The following is a 20,917-nucleotide window of genomic DNA, read 5'->3' as shown; positions in this document are numbered from 1 at the left end:
GATTTTCATGCTTCATCAATATGCCTGAATCTGAAGTAACTCCTCAGCCTTTTTATGTCCCTCATTTCTTTGGTACACATACACTTATTTTGTTTTTGTTAGTTCACACCCTCCTGGGCTCCTGGCCCTGGCGGTGCAGGTTCCCACCCAACGTAGCCCAACGTGGCCCAACGTGGCTCCGTGGCAGGCCCCCTTGACACGCAGGCGCACCAGAGCTGGGGTTGTCTGCCAGCCTGTTCCCTAGGCAACGCGGTTCAAAACGCTCGCCCTAGAGGCCCTGGCGCAATGTGCTTCAGCAAAGCAGGTGAGGAGGGCTGAGTCAGAGTAGAGGCAGAAGGAAGATGGGGAGACTGGGAAAGACCAAGGGGGAGAGGAGGGAAATGTAGCTTGCCCGTCTCCTTGGATTGGTCACGCTTTCGTTAAGAGTGCAGTCTGCTCAGGTCTCGACCACCTTTCCCCACACCGCTCCTGCCCCCAACCCTCATTTGGACCACATGGACTTCCTTCATGTGGAGTTTCTCCTCTTTCTCGCTCTCCAGAGATGCTGGTTAGCTACTCCTTTGGAACATGTCAACATAGGAAGATCTTTCCTCACTTCTATCCCCCAAACTTGTTGGGAAACAAGTTTCTCCCTATTAGGGGAGTGCCCCACAGAGGGCCTGGATGTTATACAGCAGAAGAAGTGAGTATTCACCTTACCTCAGGTGGGTGTCAGTTCCCAGACTATCTAAGGATACTCACGTTTCCTGGAAGAAAAGCCCTGTGCGATTTGTGACCTTCTGGGTCCCAGCATGAGAAAGTGCTCTCTGGTTCCCTGTCTGCAACCAGCTGTCAGGGCCAATATCAGAAAATAAAGGGCCATTACTTGCGTTTGCCATCCCCACCAAATGCAAGCCTTGGCCTCATGCCATCCCCAGGAAGTGTTCCTTCATCATTCATACCTACAAAGGCCGGTGACTAAATACTTCCTCTTAGTCCGAACCTTACTGTGTCCGTGCTGATAGGTAGTTTACGAAATCATAGTCAGATTCAGTTGAAACCATAGAAAGCTGATTCAGCTCTGTGAGGCTCAGAAAAGTAGATTCACTGGATTCAAATGTCATTCACTCTACCTATCCAGCCACATTTCTTTGTAGAGAAGCCTGTGTTACATATGTAAATGTTTGGTCTTGATTCAGAGGAATCAAGAAAGAAAGGGCAACTTGAGCAGAGAAGATTCAGGGATACTCTTGAGATCACTCCGTTTTAATGACTATAATGTTCTCTATGCATGTTTTGTCTTTGTTTTCTACATAACACATGAAGAATAAAGACTTGGCATACAACCTCGATAAGATCCCAACCAGTATAAAAGGATATGGTTTTGGAGCCAGAACAGCTGTGAGGTTTAAGCCAAAGAACAAGGTTAGAAATGGCTGTACGTGCTTAGATTTCAGTGTGATCCATGTTGCTGCATGTATTTGCATTGGGGAGCATGGTTGGAGGTTACCTAAATTATGTCCTGAAATTCAAGATGAAAGTCATCTGGACAAAAGCTACTAAGGAGTCTACATAAAAACTTGGGTGTTAACGTGAAAAATGTGTGTGTGAGTGTCCTGAGAGAGTGGAAAATAATTCTCAGAAGAAATGGTACCAAGGCAGGGCTTCAGTCCTGAGACACCTGCTGATAAAATACTGGAAGCTTTGTTTATATGCGTCATATAACTATATGTAATATATAGTATAATATCTTATCAGTTAAAAAACCAGTTCTAACTTCTTAACCTTTTGTGTGATTGGATTTCAAGGCTTCAGTATAGGTTCCTAATCTCTTGTTGGACATTTTCTTGACACTTACGCTCAAGGAGAGGGATACTGGCTCCAAAAGAAAATCTGATTGGGGTGGTGGGATGGTGGGGGTATTAGCTACGATAGGTTACCTTGGCTCTCTGCCCTCATAGGTTTTTTTTTAAATATAAATTTATTTATTTTAATTGGGGGTTAATCACTTTACAATATTGTATTGGTTTTGCCATACATCAACATGAATCCGCCACAGGTATACACGTGTTCCCCATCCTGAACCCCCCTCCCTCGGTTTATTTCTATAGCCAAAACATTAGGTACCTTTAGGTAGCTGAACCATACTCTTATCTTGGTTTTCTACCTACTGCAGGCCTAATTCTATAGCTTGAGATAGTTAAATCATAGCTGATCCATGAAGAGGGGGAGGATGGCTTTGTTTTTTCTACTTAGAAGTCTTTACATAGATATACATCACCCTCTGACATATTGATCTTTTTCTTGGAAACAGGATGTGACACCTTACCCAGGCATGTACCAGACAGTCAATCTTCAGGAGCGAACACACAAACCAAATTTTGCTCCATTTAATACCTTGTCACCTCGCTTTCGGACATACTCAAAGGACCCTTGTTATCCTGGGTATGTGCCCCTTCTTCTGGTGCACTTCAACAAAGAGCAATAGGAAAGGAAGTACAAAAAGGGGTTACATCCCAACCATGCCCTCTAAATAAGAAACCATCTATCTTTAAAGATTCAACCTCTTGCCTTCCAGGTCTCTAGAATTATAAAATTGTAGAGTGTGGTGATTCATTCAATAAATATTTATAAAAGGCCAAGAAGTTGTGTAGGTTCCAAAGATTTTGCATTACACCCATCATCATTTCTTATAGCTTACATTCTAGAGTCCAGACAGATAAGAAGCCAATAAACAAGAAAGTAATCAGTGGTGACAGAGAGTGACCATATAATTTATTAGTCCGCATGTGATACTTCTGAGACTTTAAAGGGGGTCTTATTAATAATTATACCAAGATAGTAGCCATGAGCTGGAGCTACCACAGGCATACCAGGAAGTATGGTGACCTGGTGGAGTGCTGAATAACATCAAACAAAATGATATAATAGCAGGGCGGGTGGCAAGGGTTGGGTGGGGGGGCTTCCCTTGTGACTTAGTGGTAAAGAATATGCCTGGAAATGCAGGAGAAACGGGTTGGATCCCTGATCTGGAAAGATCTGGCATGCCTTGGAGCAACTAAGCCCATGCACAGCTACTGAGCCTGTGCTCTAGAGCCTGGGAGCCACAACTAGTGAGGCCGGCACTCCCTAGAGCCCATGCTTCACAGCAAGAGGCACTGCCGCAATGAGAACCCCACACACTGCAACTGGAGAGTAGCCGCTGCTCATCGCACCCAGAGAGAAAGCTTGTGAACCAGCAGAGACCCAGGACAGCCTCAAATAAAAAACAGTAATATTTTTTACAAAGATGATAGGACATAGAGTGATGGCTGGAATCTACTTTGGCAAGGATTGGTCTTTCTGGGAAATGACACTTCATCTGAAAGCACAATGACAAGACTGAACTGACCCTGTGAAGATCTAGGCCGAGAGCTTCCAAGCCAGAAGGAACTACAAGTACAAAGGCTGTAGGTGGGAGGTGGGAGGAAAAAAGAAAGAAGGCTAGTGTGGCTACAGTGCAGTGGGCAAGGAGAAAACGAGAACAGAGGAGGAAGAAGGGCTAGAGTCCATAAACCTCATAGACCAAGGGAGGGGGTCTCAGTGCTTTAGGAAGCCATTGAAAATTATAGGGCATCATCAAGGCCTTTCTTTTACTGGTGAGAATTCCAAGGATCACAGAGGAAATATAACTTTCTTAAGGTTGTAGTAAAGAAGTGGAGATGATGAAGCTTGTTTCCCATGTCCGCTCTACATCTTATTTCCACAGTTAAGCGTCTACACCAAAAGACAAAATGATATGAACAAAGGCAATATGAAATACCCTATTGTTGAGAAATTTCACATCATGGGTACCAATTAGCATCACTGTGGCAAATCTGTTATCATCCACCACTTCTGGGATCTCTTGGTTTCTCAGTAAAGAAGAGGTTACAGAAATAGCTTACACTAGAGTTGATTTTTACCTTCACTGCATGGCAGGACTAAAAATCTCGAACACTAACACCTATTTAGAAGCACAATAGCAGGCAAAGGAACCCTATGCTTGCCAAACATTAAGATCTAATCTGTCTGTTGCCTTTTCCAAGAGAGTTAGGACTAGTTCAGGTACACAGGTAGTACTGATGAAGTTTGTGGTCACTACAAACCACTTCAGTATTTTTGCCTGGAGAATCCCGTGGACAGAGGAACCTGGCGGGCTACAGTCCATGAAGTCACAGAGAGTCAGACATGACTGATGTGACTAACACTTTCACATCTGACTCTGCAACCCCACGGACTGTAGCCTGCCAGGCTCCTCTGTGGGGTTTCTCCAAACTAGAATTGTGGTGGTCTCTAAATCTTCAACATAAGGTTTTATATTTTTATTTCTAGCCCTGGCACGTATAAACTAGAGAAAAAGGCACCCCAGAAAGTCACCTGGCCAATGAAATTTGGATCTCCAGACTGGGCTCAGGTTCCATGTCTACAGAAAAGAACCCTGAAAACTGAGGTAATATGATTGGACTTCTGTGGAACCTTTACCTAATACTTGCACATGTATCTGTGATTCTTAACCAGGGGTCTGTGAATAAGTGTCAAGAAATCCTTGATCCCCTGAAATTACTTGCACAATTTTGTGTAATATATACATATGGGAAGTTTTGGAGAGTTACACAGTTTCACTAGATTTCTAAAGGTGTATGTGACTGAACAAAAGTCACAGTTTCTTATTTAATCCTCAAATAATCTTTGTGGTAGTCTGAGATAATTATCCTCTGTGATTGAGGAGGAAACAGGATTGTGCTGTGCTGTGCTGTGCTTAGTCACTCAATTGCATCCGACTCTTTTAGAGAAAAAGGCAACCCACTCCAGTATTCTTGCCTGGAGAATACCATGGACAGAGGAACCTGGCGGGCTACAGCCCATGAGGTCACAAAGAGTCAGACACAACTGAAGTAACTAACACTCACATCTGACTCTGCAACCCCATGGGCTGTAGCCTGCCAGGCTCCTCCATCTGTGGGAATTCTCCAGACTAGAATATTGGAGTGGGTTGCCACACTCTCCTCCAGGGGCTGTTTGCAACCCAAGGATCGAACCCAGGTCTCCCACATTGCAGGCGGATTCTTGACCAGCTGAATTACCAGGGAAGTCCAAACTGAGGCTTAGATGGATTAAATGGCTGTTGAAGTTGCTCAGCCAGAATATAGATCATGTGACTTTTAAGCCAGTGCTCCTCCCATCACATCACTTGGTGTTAGATCATCAAGGTGCAGTGGATCATTCTGGCAAGAACACGGATTTTAGGAACAGACTGCCTGAGTTCAAACACTAGTTCCATATTTGTTTGCTATGTATCCTCTAGCTTTTCTAAGCCTCAGTTTGCTTATCTTTAAAATGGATATAAACTAGACTTGATCTGATGAAGTTGTAAAGATTGAGATATTATAGTACCAGACCTGTAGCATAATAAATGGTCAGCCCATGTCACTTGTAGTAAATCCAGAGGTGTCCTTTTTCCCCCTGGTGGAACTTTGGATTAATTCTGCAAGTGTTTATTAAATGCCAAATGTACTAACATCATTGTGCTAGGGCCTACAGGTAACATTCAAGAATTAAACACATAGTCTTCGTTTTCAAGAAATTTACCAGCTATACTTGTTGATTTGCCAAGTAGAAAATAATTCCTAGCATGATACATTCCAGAAAAAAATGACAAAGAGTAGATATACAGAGCAATGTTGAGAGATTCACTAGGTTAGGTTACTGTGTGGTTGGGACTCAGGTAGGCTAAAACAGCCCTAACATACAGGTCTATTTCATACATCCAGGAAGACCAGAGGCAGGGAGTTCTCATGTGAATATTGACTTTGACAGTATTTTTCATTGCAGCTGTCCACAGACAAGGACTTTAGAAAGCATCGGAACCGTTCGGCCTACCTAAGCTTGTACTACAACTGAAAAGCTGTGGCTACCTTCACATGCTCCTCCTGACCACAGACTCTCCAGGACGGAGGACAGAGCTGCTCTTGTCCTTCTGCATTGCTCTGACCCTCCCGTCTGCCAGCATGGGGTGTAGGGAGGGGCAACGGGCTCATAATTACTATATGACAGCATAAAGACTCATTGTACAGAGGGTGCTCTTTCCACGTGCTGCTTTGTTCTGTAAAAATGTAGAAGGGTCCGAGGGTTTCCTAACTGAGTGCTCAGTAGAGTGGCTTCACTTTACTGAAATATTATGCTTGTGCATCCCCACTCTCTAGCTATAAGTCCCAGGAATGAGTTTTATGTTTTCTACTGCTAGCCCTGGCGATAGGAGATTGTTGGTCTATACATATCAAGGATTTCTATGGCTTTCTTTACTTTGTATTTGGGCTTGATAGATGTAGAGGATACTTAAGGCAGAGTAAATGTTTTAGGGGCTCTTCCAATTCCTAGACAAGGTGGCAGAGTAGAAAAAACTCTGTGAGCTCACCTCTTCTCACAAGCACGCCAAAATCACAATTCGCTGCTAAACAACTATCCCGGCATCCAAAGACATAAAGAAGTAACCACAGTGAGACACTAGGAAGGGTACACTTGTGATATGATCAGATCTCACAAACTGAAGAATAATACGATAGAAGTTCTTCCCCAGGTGTGAAAGTTCTGAACTCCATGTCAGCCTTATATTTGACATCGAGAACAGCCTCCAGAGCCTTTGACTTTGAAGGACAGTGGGGCTTAATGGCAGGAGCTTCACAGAACTGGGGGAAATACAGACTCCACTCTTAAAAGCTACACACAAAATCTCATGCACACCAACACTCAGGGAAAAAGCAGTAACTTCATAGAAGCCTGAGCAAGACCTATCTGCTGGAGTTTTGAGGGTCTCCTGGGAGGGTGAGGAGAGTGGTGGCTCATCCTGGGGACAAAGGTATTGGTGGTAAAAATATTGGAGGGCAGGGGGTTCATCTGCATGAACTCTGACTGGAGGTAGACATCTTGCTTGGGTCATTAGCAGCAAGACCTGGCCCCATCCAACAGACTCTAGGCTCCAGAGCTGGGATGTCTCAGGCCAAACAACAAACTGGGTGGGGATGCAGCCCCATCCATCAGCAGACAGCCTGTCAAAAGGCTTCCTGAGCCCACAGCCACCTTTAAACATGCCCCTTGACGTGGCCCTGCCTGCTGGAGAACCAAGACCTACAGCTCCACTCACCACTGGGCAGGAAGCCTGACAAACCTCTAGTCTAGCCTCACCCACCAGAGGGCAAGCATCATAAGGCAGAAAACCATTCTATTGCTTTGTTCTTTGTGTCTATATGAGATGACTGGATGTCCACTAAACTTATTGTGGTAATCATTTCATGATGTAAGTCAAATCATTATGAAAATGTTAGTTGCTAGGTTGTATCCACCTCTTTGCTACCCTGTGGACTGTAGCTCGTCAGACTCCTGTCCATGAAATTCTCCAAGCAAGAATACTGGAAGTGGGGTGCCATTCCCTTCTCGAGGGGATCTTCCTGACCCAGGGATCGAACCCGGGTCTCTTGCATTGTAGGCATATTCTTTACCATCTGAGCCACCAGGGAAAACCTTAATCTTAGACGATGCTGTATGTCAATTATATCTCAATAAAACTGGAAGAAAAAACTAATTAAAAATTTTTAAATACAAAATTAAAATTTTTTTAAAAAAGAAAACAAGCAACATGCTCCACTTGACTGAAAATTTCTAAAGGGCCAGAGCCAAGCCTCACCTATATTTACATGCCCCAGTAACTTGCACACAACCAGCTTCATTACATAGCAACATGATAAATATGTCTGAATCTGATTTTAACACTAACTACGTAATTGTCATTCGATGCCTCAGTTCTTTCCACTGTAAAACAAGATTGGGGTGTTAAACTCAAATGCTTTCAGGCCCAGGCAGGTAAAGTGAATCTGTGAGGCAGCCTGAGAGTACAGGGAGGGTACAATGGCAAAAAAGTCAGAGAGTATTCAGATTCATTAAAACTGTACTGCTCTTCTCAATAACAAACACACACACAAACTGTTTTCTGATCAGAGTTGGCCATCGGAGCACCTGTTTAAAAAGCTCTCTTAGGTTTCTGTTTACTTAAAAATTCTTGAGTCGTCAATTGCTCTGGTTCACTTTCTTTTTTAAGAATGGAGAGAAAATAATGATGGAGAGTGCTAGGAGTGGTGAAAACCTCTAACCAGGGACCCTCACGCAGAAACCACCGTGTCCTTGATACCCATGCTACATGCAGCCAGATACCATGCCTCCTGTTCTCATCCATCAGTTAACAGATCCCCCAACAGCTATTGCTAACTTTCAAATTGGAATCAAATACTAAGTTGTTTATTGGAAGGAACCTCAAAGATGTTTGAAGATTTCTGAGTTTATTAGTTTCATAAAGAAAGGCTCTTGTGAGCTGAAGGGATCAGGGTTGTTTGAAACGTTGCCATCACCCCAGAGGCATCAGGGCAACCGCAGAGTCCTCAGGGAGAGTGGAGATGGCTGCCTCACACTCCTATAGGCAGAGAGGGAAATGCTCACCTAGTCGTTGGCCATGTCGAAGACAGTAAAACTCCTTGAGGAAGACATCACCCAGAATCCACAGGGGCTCCCTGCTGGAGGAGGACAGGTAAGTGGCCTCAATCCCCAGTGTGCAGTAGTCATGATTCTGAAGAGACAGCGGACAGGCCATCACCAGCGGCATTGCAGAGGCCTTGCCCCATGGAAATGTCCCCCACCCTATGTCCCATGACACCTGGGAGCCCCTGACTTCTTGTTCACCCTCAGTCCTGTCCCTGGGAATTGCTCATAGGTGCCCAGATGCGAGCTGGGACACAGAACAGCCTCTGGGCCCATCCAAGCACATATGCAGGGACCCTGGGACAAATGTGTACATTGAAGACATAGGCGGAGGGCGGCAGTGGGAGCTGGGGCCTGCCGATGGTGAAGGTGATGGTAGGCAGGCTCTCCACAGAGTCTCGGCTCACCACAAACTGAGAGAAAAGAGGCAACGCTCCAGAACACCTGGGGCTATGGGCCCAGAAAAGGGCCCAAGGCCCCCTTTTCCTGTGGGACTCTCTCCTCCACTGTCCAGCAGAGACTGTTGCAGACACTGGAAGGCCAGGCCTGACTCCCAGGCGCAACACTGACCAACCCTCTGGCTTCTTGACTCCTCCCTTAAACACACCTCAGCTCTCAGATTTTGGGAGTACAGATATGGTTATAAGGAGTTAGGCTTTTCCAGGACCAAATTCTAACCTCAAATCACAGAGGAAAGGCATGGGCACACATTTGCACAAGTACAGTCACACCCTCTCATGTCCATGTGTGTATGCACCAGTCCATGTATTCATCTCTCTCTCTCTCTCTCTCTCTCTCTCTCTCTCTCTCTCTCTCACACACACACACACACACACACACAAACACAGATATTTGCATGCAAGGAAAAGCAAACCAGCTATGGGTACCAAGGAGAGCAGACATGGGGACAGAAGGCTATTCAGAGTAAAGCCCAAAGGTGCATTCCTAGTGAAGGAAGAAAACCAAGTGGAATGGAGAAGTACATTGTGCCCTGACTCTATTTCATGCAAATGACAGCAGCCAGACTGAGCTGAAATGTGCTCCTAGAACCTACAGTGGACAAGCAGCACCTCCTGACAGCCACTCAGCACACCCTCACAGTCTAGATGGAGTTAGTGTTACCCTCTCCCTTTTCCCTTCTTTGCATTGGAGGTTCAAGCTTTGTTTCCACTGGTTCTGTCCTGCCAGGGGTTTGGGTCCCCTACAACGCTTCTTCCTCCCTCTCATGAACTCATGCTGTCGGGCTCCTGTCCTGAGGCTACCTGCATGTGCAGAGAAACCCTTGGCTTCTGGTTATTCACATCACCATTCTCATTATCCTGGGCTCCCATTGCCTGCAGGAAGGAGGTCATGAACTGCTGGGGAACAGCCAGCAGGAAAGTCCCTGTTTCCACAATGGCCTGGCAGCCTTCGGAACACCAACCAGTGGCCTGGTCGCAATTGCAAACCTGACAGAGGCACCAGTACAAAGAAAAAGTCAGGTGCCTCTTCTGCAATCATGAGCCCTGTCCTCCTCTTATCACCCACCAGTTCAGGAGCTCTAACATTCTGCATCTTCCGGGAAGCAGGGCCACTCTATGACACATCCGCCCACGTGATGCCACTGGGCCTTTGTAATTATGGGAATAACAGCCTCAGTCTTGGACTGGGGACCTCTCCAGTCCTTGGAAAGCAAAAATTGTGCATGTCTTCTTTAATCCACTTGTGCCAGGTTTTTCCAGTGCTTACCCAGCGATTAGGACATACAACCTGTGATACAAGCACAGGTAGACACTATTGGATTCAAAGAGAGATCACCATAGACTGGGCCTCCAGGAGAGGTTTTGGGGGAGACAGGAATTATTCCAGGCTCTGAAGTTTGCCTAAAGTTCAAATAAGCACAGAGGAGAAGAGGGGTACATCAGGTGATACAAACGAAAGAAGCCGGAAAGTTATGACAAGGTGCAAGGACTTGATGACATCTATGCTTCAGATCAGGAAGTAGTGGGAAGGCTGTATTGATAGGTAAGGCCTAGGTTTTGTATGGTCTTGGGTACAAGACCAAGGCATTTTGTCTTTAAACTTTCATGTGATGGAAAATACTTGGCGGCTTTAAGTGTAGAAGTAACAGACTCACAATCATAAATTTGGAGATCTGCTAAGCTTGTGCTCAAATTTTAAAATTCGTGAAATGTGTGACTTTGGATAACTGACTACCCTCCCAGCCTTGACTTCTTTTTATCTATAGAATGCAGTACGATGCTGACATCCTTATAGTGTTGTATATTCTTACATGCAATAGTATAGTAAAATATTTAGCATATCTGGAATGCGGAAAACACCAGTGACCGCATTCAATTCAGTTCGGTTCAGTCACTCAGTCATGTCCGACTCGTTGTGACCCCGTGGACCGTGCTTCCCTGTCCATCACCAACTCCCAGAGCCTACTCAAACTCATGTCCATCAAGTCAGTGATGCCATCCAACCACTTCAGCCTCTGTTGTCCCCTTCTCCTCCTGCCTTCAATCTTTCCCAGCATCAGGGTCTTTTCCAAAAAGTCAGTTCTTTGCATCAGGTGGCTAAAGTATTGGAGTTTCAGCTTCAACATCAGTCCTTCCAATGAATATTCAGGACTGATTTCCTTTAGGCTGGACTGGTTTGATCTCGCAGTCCAAGAAACTCTCAAGAGTCTTCTCCAATGCCACGTTCAAAAGCCAGATGGTCAATACCAAAATCAGATTGATTATATTCTTTGAAGCCAAAGATGGAGAAGCTCTATACAGTCAGCAAAACAAGACTGGGAGCTGACTGTGGCTCAGATCATGAACTCCTTATTGCAAAATTCAGACTTAACTTGAAGAAAGTAGGGAAAACCACTAGACCAGGTATGACCTAAATCAAATCCCTTACGATTATACAGTAAAAGTGCAAACTGATTCAAGGAATTAGATTCGATTGACAGAATGCCTGAAGAACTACAGACAGAGGTTTGTGACATTGTACAAGAGGCGGTGATCAAGAACATCCCCAAGAAAAAGTGACAGCATTACTCTTACTGATGATGGAAGTGGGTAGAAATTATGCTGATGGTATAATGAAGTTTTAAGAACAAAGCTGTGATGACCAACCTGCTGGCATGGCAAAGCTCAGTGGCCAGTTCTAAAGGTTCAGTCAAGAGCTAGATGCCAGCATCTACTGAGCTCCAGGACCACCTCAGCCTGGGGGTTTGGTAATTCTTTAAGAAATTCGTGTCATGAGAGGAACAGGCAATACTGTCATGCTGGGGGACTATGGGAGTGCCCATAATCCCTAGGAACTGTCCACTCTACTTACTCCTGGATGACAATCTGCCAGTACAGCTCCCAGGTGACAGGGGTCCTGACAAGATCACCGGAATAGAGCTGAGTGTCCACGCCTCCCAAGATAAGCTCTCCACCATACTGATAAGTCGGCTGGCTGGGGAGAAAGGACAAGGGCATGAGTCCTGCAGCACAGATGGGTCAGGCAGTTCCTCTCTCTCCTCCCCCTTTCCTCTCTCCTTCAGACACAGAGGAACTGCAGAACAAGGGTGTGCTGTCCTCTCAGCCACTCCTCAGACTCCACCTGGCTCAAGGTACAATAGAGAGAATTCTCAGAGAAACACCCAAAGCGTCAGAGACTTGGAAACACAGACTGCATCACAAAGGAGAGGACGGGCACCTGAAAACAGACTGTAAGCTTATCCCAGAGAGGCCTTCCCCGACAGGGAGAGGATGAGAAGAAACCCCACTGAGAGTGCCTGGGATGGGGCCTGACAGAGACCCCGAGCGGGCCATGATGGGGACACTCCTATCTGGGTCAATTTGATAACTAGATAATCTGAAGAGGTTCTAGGCCTCCTGTGTTTACTATCTTGGCCTGCCAGTCATCAGAGTAAGCCATTTGGATCAGGTACCCTGAGGACCATGTGTTTAGGAATAAAGGATCAGGGAGTAAAATTTGCCATGAAGTTTGAGTCCAGATGAAAAGTACTGGATTTCTGATCAAGATTTTTTAGATGGAGTCTTCGCTTCATGCCTACCAAAGACTGAACTTGTTTAACATTCACAACATGTTTAAGCCTCCATTTCCTCACTGGCAAAATGGGGCTAATAGGAGTTTTCAGAAGTCATTTGAAGTTATTGCTACAAGAATATTTTATAAAGCCAGTTCAGTTCAGTTCAGTTCAGTCGCTCAGTTCGTGTCCGACTCTTGTGCATCGAGTCGGTGATGCCATCCAGCCATCTCATCCTCTGTCATTCCCTTCTCCTCCTACCCCCAATCCCTCCGAGCATCAGAGTCTTTTCCAATGAGTCAACTCGTCGCATGAGGTGGCCAAAGTATTGGAGTTTCAGCTTCAACATCAGTCCTTCCAATGAACACCCAGGACTGAGCTCCTTTAGGATGGACTGGTTGGATCTCCTTGAGGTCCAAGGGAGTCTCAAGAGTCTTCTCCAACACCACAGTTCAAAAGCATCAATTCTTCAGTGCTCAGCTTTCTTCACAGTCCAACTCTCACATCCATACATGACTACTGGAAAAACTATAGCCTTGACTAGATGGACCTTTGTTGGCAAAGTAATGTCTCTGCTTTTGAATATGCTGTCTATGTTGGTCATAACTTTCCTTCCAAGGAGTAAGCGTCTTTTAATTTCATGGCTGCAATCACCATCTTCAGTGATTTTGGGGCCCAAAAAAATAAAGTCTGACACTGTTTCTACTGTTTCCCCATCTATCTCCCATGAAGTGATGGGACCAGATGCCATGATCTTAGTTTCCTGAATGCTGAGCTTTAAGCCAACTTTTTCACTCTCCTCTTTGACTTTCATCAAGAGGCTTTTTAGTTCCTCTTCACCTTCTGCCATAAGAGTGATATCATCTGCATATCTGAGGTTATTGATATTTCTCCAGATAATCTTGATTCCAGCTTGTGCTTCTTCCAGCCCAGCATTTCTCATGATGTACTCTGCATAGAAGTTAAATAAGCAGGGTGGCAACATACAGCCTTGACATACTCCTTTTCCTATTTGGAACCAGTTGTTCCATGTCCAGTTCTAACTGTTGCTTCCTGACCTGCATACAGCTTTCTCAAGAGGCAGGTCAGGTGGTCTGGTAATCCCATCTCTTTCAGAATTTTCCACAGTTTATTGTGATCCACACAGTCAAAGGCTTTGGCATAGTCGATAATGCAGAAATAGATGATTTTCTGGAACTCTCTTGCTTTTTCAATGATCCAGAGGATGTTGGCAATTTGATCTCTGGCTCCTCTGCCTTTTCGAAAACCAGCTTGAATATCTGGAAGTTCACGGTTCACATATTGCTGAAGCCTGGCTTGGAGAATTTTGAGCATTACTTTACTAGTGTGTGAGATGAGTGCAATTGTGCGGTAGTTTGAGCATTCTTTGGCATTGCCTTTCTTTGCGATTGGAATGAAAACTGACCTTTTCCAAAGCTAATGGAGGTGATGGAATTCCAGTTGAGCTATTTCAAATCCTGAAAGATGATGCTGTGAAAGTGCTGCACTCAATATAAAGCCAGAGCTGTTATTATAGTTATCACTTCACTTCTGTTCTCTTTATAGTAAATGCTCATGGAGTTTATTCAATCACTCTACAGCTGTGCAAATCTAACACAGCAATCTCTGGATTTACTGAACAACTGTTGAAGGAGCATTGTCCATTTTTAAGAAGAGAGTCATCATATGGCTAGTATGGCCATTATTAAAAATTCTTCCAGTGCATTTAAAATAAAATTCCCCCCAAAATGTAATTACAAATTTTCAGAAATACATGTGGGGTTGTATATTGCACATTATACTCGTTGTATAAGGAAACTTTTTTTTACCTGGGCTCTGTCTGATGCTGAGTTGTCCAAAGCCCCTACAGAGCCTCATTTGATGGGTCCTTCCCTGGACAAGAGTTCTTACCAAGAGAAGTAGAAGCTGAAGAAGGGTTGGGTCAGCTTGTCCCACTGCACCATGTTCTGCATGAATGCTGGGGTGCCCCTGACCACCAAGCCGGGGTAGGCTATTTCCATAATCCCATCAAAGTTTGAATAGTAGAAAGGGTCACTGGGCTCATTCTCACTCAGGCCAAATTCATGGTTATCAATGACAATGTTCTGAACCTTGAGTGAGCTAACAGAGAGCTTCACAGTTCAGGTGGGTAAATTCTTCCAGACTTAGGTGCCCAGGGTCTGGGATATAGAACCCCTCCCAGGAGAGGAAGTTGGCTTTTTTCATGCTGAGCTCAAACATGAGGGCAAGGGTGGAAGGGGAAAGGGCAACAGTATCAGTCAACCATGTGTATCCCAGAAAAAAATAGGTAGGTGTTGGGGAAGCACAGGTAATCATTTTCTGGAGTTATAGTTTCCGTATCCATTTACAGTGAAAGAATAGTTTTTTTTTTCTATTCTTCTATTTATTTTTCTATTTATAAAACCATAAAATTGGTTTTATGCTCAACAATCCATGTGCAAGAACCACAGAGAACTTTGAGAATTAGACATGAGGAAATAAGAAAATAGTGAAAGGACAAGTCATCAAATATCCAAAGTGAAACTGTGTGGAGGAGAGAGAGGATTTATTCTAGGTGGTTTCAGGGGGCAGAGTTAAGACTAGGAAACAAAGTCACAAGAATAGCAACCTTAGCATCACATTAAGAGCTTTCTGCAGTCAGGACTGCTGTGGAAGCCTGTCTTGGGAGGAAGATTGAATTACATGGCCTTTGACATTCTTTCCAACTCTTAGCTTCCAGGGAGGTTGTACTAAATTAGTAATTATGGATTTTTCTGGAAGCTTGAGGCTCTAGAAACTAGGAGGCAGACCACAGAGCCTCCACAGTTATGAGAATATCACTCACAGACACAGTGTCATATCCCAGGACCATACTCAGGCTTCCACTCCCATAAGACAGCATATAGGTGTGTCTGTTGAGACTCAAAGTAGAGGACTTGCTGGGGTTGAACCTATTGTGAGTGGCTATAGGAAGATAAAATATTACTGTCAATCATTAATTCCCAAAATACTTGGAGACAACTTACCCTTGACAACCTGGGGTCATCAGACCACGGATGTGATAAGGCCTCAGCCTCAGCAATTTTGTGCTGTAGACACACTATGTTGGCCACAGCAAAGCCTGTCCCCTTGAATAACATACATTGCCAAAATTCTCTCCAACCCACCATCCCTGAGGGATGGATCTCTTCAAAAATGCCAGGAATTCCAGCGCATGGGAGAGAGCTGAGGGAAAGGCAAAGTAGAAAGGGATGGAAGCCTCAGTCTGTGTCTGCTGTCTCTCCCCAGAACTGTCAGCACTTCTGAAACGTAGACAAAGGGCAAGACATCCAGATGTTCCCAACTTTAGCAGGAAGAGATAATGTTTATGCAGCAAGAACTCTGGACTTAGCAGTATAAGCCTGTGCTCAATTTGGATGCTGCCCCTCCCACTCAGGGGTGGTAGTGATGGTGGTGTACTCACAACAGGCCTCTGTCTGGCAGTAGGTGGACAGCACCCACAGGTTGGAGGAGCCTGTGTCAAAGAGGACCAGAAAATTTTGGGGTGGTGTCCCAATGCTGATCTCCCCAAAGTAGAAAGACTGCAAAGAAAGGTTTGTCACCCTCATTAAGCAGCCAAGCCTTGTCCAAAGGATGGGGAAGAAGTTGGCCCACTGGAAGTCGCATTTTGCCCACATGATTTCCTTGGGGAATAAGAGGCTTCTCCCGCCAATTCTCCTTTCCACCTGGAGTCAAATGTTCTCAGTATTCCACTTTTTTATCCCTAATTGCAAACCTTTGACCAGCTAAGACCTGGTCTTGAAAGACAATATCCTCTTCCAAAAGTGGTCTCTGCTTTGTAATATCAGACTACTCAAAGAAGGAGAAGAATCGCTTTTTTCTCTTTTCCCAGTGTCTATCCACGGTCCAGCTTTACAGACACATGCCTACATTCACACATGCACACATACACACTAGTCTCCCCTTCTCTTCCAGTGTTAGATACTTCCACCACCATTCTCCGCCTTCCTGGTCACATACTTGCAAAGGGAGCTAGAGAGTCTAGAGTGAAAGATAGCATGGAAAGAAGAGAGCTTTATCAAGAGACAGTTTCAGCTCTAGCTGAATTGAGGCCAGCTGTGTCATTTACCTGCCTCTAGTTCCTCTATCTGTAAAATGTGGGATTTGAAATAGGAGATCCACTGAAGTACCTTCCAGCTCTGAGACTCTATGTACGTTAAGATGCCTCTGCAGTTATTGTAGCCTCAAGAACATTCAAACAATTGCTCTAGGTTCCTGTGAACCTTTTCAGAAAAAGGAGATTATATAGTGTGTGGAGCCACTGGATATTTTGCCCGGTGGACTTGCGTGTGTTTTCCTTCTTTCCCCTGCAGCTCATTGTTAGGCTGTTCTTCACTCTCTCAATTGACTTGAACACTCCCACTATGAATCACTTTACTACATAGACAAGGCTGTAGAGAGATGAGCCAGTAATAAGAGAAAAAGAGGGAGGAAAGGAGGAAGAAAGATGAGAGGAAAGAAAGAAAGAAAGGGAGCTTCTATACTATTAGCAGCCCTGAGTGCGAGCTCAGTTGCATCTGACTCTTTGTGACCTCATGGACTGTAGCCCATCAGCTCCTCTGTCCATGGCATTTTCCAGGCAAGAATATTGGAGTGGGTTGCCATTTCATTTTCTAGGGGATCTTCCTGATCCAGGGATCAAACCTGTGTCTCCTGCAGTTCCTGCACTGGCAGGCAGATTCTTTACCACTGAGCCACCTGAGAAGCCCATACTATTAGCACCAACTCGTAACTTTCAGATACTTTCCACAGGAATATGAAACTTAGGTTTAATAACTAGTACAAAATCAAAGCTAATGAGAGGCACAAGTAAGTATTTAACAACATTCAGAAAACTAAGATCATGGCATCTAGTCCCGTCACTTCATGGGAAATAGATGGGGAAACAGTAGAAACAGTGTCAGACTTTATTTTTTTGGGCTCCAAAATCACTGAAGATGGTGATTGCAGCCATGAAATTAAAAGACACTCACTCCTTGGAAGGAAAGTTATGACCAACCTAGATAGTATATTGAAAAGCAGAGATATTACTTTGCCAACAAAGGTCCATCTAGTCAAGGCTATGGTTTTTCCAGTAGTCATGTATGGATGTGAGAGTTGGACTGTGAAGAAAGCTGAGCACTGAAGAATTAATGCTTTTGAACTGTGGTGTTGGAGAAGGCTCTTGAGAATCCTTTGGACTGCAAGGAGATCCACCCAGTCCATCCTAAAGGTGATCAGTCCTGAATATTCATTGGAAGGACTGGTGTTGAAGCTGAAACTCCAATACGTTGGCCACCTGATGCAAAGAACCAACTCATTGGAAAAGACCCTGATGCTGGAAAAGATTGAAGGCAGAAGGAGAAGGGGACGACAGAGGATGAGATGGTTGGATGGCATCAATGATGTGCTGGACATGAGTCTGAGTAGGCTCTGGGAGTTGGTGATGGACAGGGAAGCCTGGCGTGCTGCAGTCCATGGGGTCACAAAGAGTCAGACACGACTGAGTGACTGAACTGAACTGAGGATTTCAAGTCTGGTTTGTCTGAACTCAACTTCTGTCTAACCATGACTTCCTTTCATAGGGCCTCTGTGTGCAGTCTCTTTGCTTCAGTGTGCCTGTAAGCATCAACTTGAATGATAATAACAAAGATATTTATATTTGATTTAATAGTCTAATTCTTTTCTCATACTCTCCTAGCTTTCTTCTTGCCTCCATTTTAAAAATATAAAATGCAATCATGGACTGCAAGGAGACCCAACCAGTCCATTCTGAAGGAGATCAACTCTGGGATTTCTTTGGAAGGAATGATGCTAAAGCTGAGACTCCAGTACTTTGGCCACCTCATGCGAAGAGTTGACTCATTGGAAAAGACTCTGATGCTGGGAGGGACTGGGGGCAGGAGGAGAAGGGGATGACAGAGGATGAGATGGCTGGATGGCATCACCAACTCGATAGATGTGAGTCTGAGTGAACTCCGGGAGTTGGTGATGGACAGGGAGGCCTGGCGTGCTGCGATTCATGGGGTCGCAAAGAGGCGGACACGACTGAGCGACTGAACTGAACTGAACTGATGCTGCTGCCACCTAGTGGCAGTATTTCTAACTTAGAAAAATTTTTAGAAATCTTGAAGCTTTTATGTGACTTCAAAATTCAAATTAGAAAGTGAGCGAAGTACATAGCACCCACAGGTCACTTTCCTAGGTAGATATAACTGGTACCTGCTTATTAGCCATGCCCCTGTTAGCCTGCACCCTGCCCTCTTCCTACCCACGTTAGACAGACAAACTATCTGCTTTCCAGCAGTTCCTAAGACTTCTCCCACGACACATCTCTGTCTCTGGCTTCTTGTCAACCCACACACTGCAGGCTCTACTATGGCACTTTAAAAATCTTTGCTGAATGATATCAGTACCTAAGCTGTCTGCTTTCTCACACAAGTAAAACAATGTCTGCAAAGCACAGTGTGATCTCTTGAGTTCTCTCAGATAATCATGTGAATGATGGTCTGTCTCTCACTGGTGTTAAAGTCTTGTAGGGACCTGATTCCCGACATACCACCTACTGCCTATACCACAGTGGCTTCCACTCAGAAAAATCCCTCCGAATTCTCCACCAAAGAGGGGAACATTACACAGGTTTCTGTTCCCTGTTAGGCAAAGGTTGCACATCACCTTCTCTTCATGGCAATGGATCTGATAGGAGACAAGCACTAACATTGCTGCTTGACAACTGCAGCTCTTTCAGACTTAAGTAAACTTGTATGGTGTGCCATATCCCTGTGGGAACTGATCACAGTGTCTAAAAAGACCACGGGCACGGCCAGTTGTTCTTATCACAGTAAGTATGAAGAGTTTGAAGAGCCAGGTGGGGCATATTCAGCAGGTGCTATAATTCTTATGAAGCATCATTCAAGAACTGAAAAATTCCTCCACTTCTCAGCTCATGTTTATCCAGTCTGAGTGACAGCACCCTTCTGGAAAAGTGCAAAGAAGACAAGGAATTAGAGGGAGGTGTTGGGTTCTAGAGCTCCCTGACCTTTAGGGAATCATTAGGGGAAAGCTTGCAATTAGGCATTGGAGGCTTTGATGTATTACTTATCTAAATATTTGTTACCACTGAGTCCTTTGGTTATTATATGGTGCCATTTTTGAGGGCTTGCAAACTGAGATGTGTGAGGAATATGCAAGGGTGAGGCTTTTATTTTGCCAGCAATGAACTGACTATACGATCGTGAAATCATGAAATTTAGCCCATTCGGAGTGGACATTTCAAGACTGACTCTAGGACTTCATGTACAAAATAACTCTTCAGTTGTTAATTCATAATCATGTACAATTAGTAGGGTACAATTAGAAGTATTTATGTTAATGAAGTACTTACAAACCACGGATACTGGGCAGGAGGAAGCAAGGTCTGGAAAGGCTATAACTTTAGAACTCACTGTTATTCTGCCCTCTTTTGATGTGTTGTATCATCCTACATGCAGAGATCAATACAATCCCTTCTCCAAAGTCACAATCTCCACTCTCCAGAGATTACAGTTTTCTTTCTAAAGACATTAATGAAAAAATTAGCAGTAGGTTGAAGCTATACTGCAGTGAAAAATTAAGGGTGAGCATCAAAGAAAATCAACAGAAAATAGTCCCTTATTCCCACAAAGGAGGTCCCCAATTGATGCTAGTTAAGACTAGGGACAGGAGTATGTCACCTGCAGACATTTCCAATAAACTCCCAGCTAATTTTTGGAGTAAAATTTTCCCAACTTGGAAGACCTGCTCTAAATTCAGGAGCCAAACTTACTGAATTTGAATTGCTGCTTGCTGCATCCCAAAGAAAGCTCTTCTCATGGTCCATGTTGTGCTAGGCACTGAGCCAGATCCAGGGAAGGCATGGGGCAGAACTACTCTGGAGAACAGCATGCTCCATCGACTCTAGAGACAGGGCTACTTCCCTGGTAGTCCAGTGGCTACGATTCCCTCCTCCTGATGCCGGCGGCCCAGGTTCAATCCTTGGTCAGAGAACTGAATCCCACACGCCACAACTAAGTTCATACGCCACAACTAAAGATTCCGCCTGCCATAACTGAGACCCAACACAGCCAAATAATAATTTTTTTTTAAATAAAAGACTTTAGAGATGGGGGTCTAAGTTCAGCTCTAACATTCTAAATATTCCTTCTCACTGTTAACTTAGCCTCTGTCCTCAAGAAATGTCAAAAAATAAATCCATACCTCCAGCTGTTAAGTCAGAGAGTGCAAAATACCAGGTGCTTTGCACACTATAGTTCGACAAACCTACACAGTAATACCATGAGTTGTATTAGATTTTGTCAGCTC

At 44.5% G+C, this 20,917-nt stretch overlaps 2 protein-coding genes across 3 annotated transcripts; one reads left to right on the top strand and one right to left on the bottom strand.

Moving 5' to 3' along the window:
* Nucleotides 1-285: 285 nt before the first annotated feature.
* LOC138074166 (ciliary microtubule-associated protein 3) lies at nucleotides 286-5,901 on the top strand. Of its 2 annotated transcripts, XM_068966219.1 has the most exons (6): nucleotides 286-304; nucleotides 540-686; nucleotides 1,313-1,404; nucleotides 2,294-2,424; nucleotides 4,333-4,450; nucleotides 5,833-5,901. In XM_068966219.1, exons 1-6 carry the CDS (start codon nucleotides 286-288, stop codon nucleotides 5,899-5,901), a joined length of 576 nt encoding a protein of 191 aa, XP_068822320.1. The 2 variants fall into 2 exon arrangements, with proteins under 2 accessions (XP_068822320.1, XP_068822321.1); XM_068966220.1 differs by lacking the exon at nucleotides 1,313-1,404 and having other exon boundaries at nucleotides 540-682.
* A 2,586-nt stretch (nucleotides 5,902-8,487) lies between these two features.
* Nucleotides 8,488-20,435, bottom strand: LOC138069378 (pepsin B-like). The gene is given in 9 exon segments (XM_068960660.1): nucleotides 8,488-8,512; nucleotides 8,514-8,614; nucleotides 8,841-8,939; nucleotides 9,828-9,974; nucleotides 11,835-11,961; nucleotides 14,450-14,649; nucleotides 15,384-15,502; nucleotides 16,002-16,119; nucleotides 20,382-20,435. Coding segments are annotated over 9 exon segments (990 nt in total).
* Nucleotides 20,436-20,917: the final 482 nt, after the last annotated feature.

The sequence above is a fragment of the Capricornis sumatraensis genome, chromosome 2 (assembly GCF_032405125.1).
Source record: "Capricornis sumatraensis isolate serow.1 chromosome 2, serow.2, whole genome shotgun sequence".
Classification (NCBI taxonomy): Eukaryota; Metazoa; Chordata; class Mammalia; order Artiodactyla; family Bovidae; genus Capricornis; species Capricornis sumatraensis.
The sequence above is the reverse complement of the archived record's forward strand: the minus strand, read 5'-3'. Positions and strand labels throughout refer to the sequence as shown.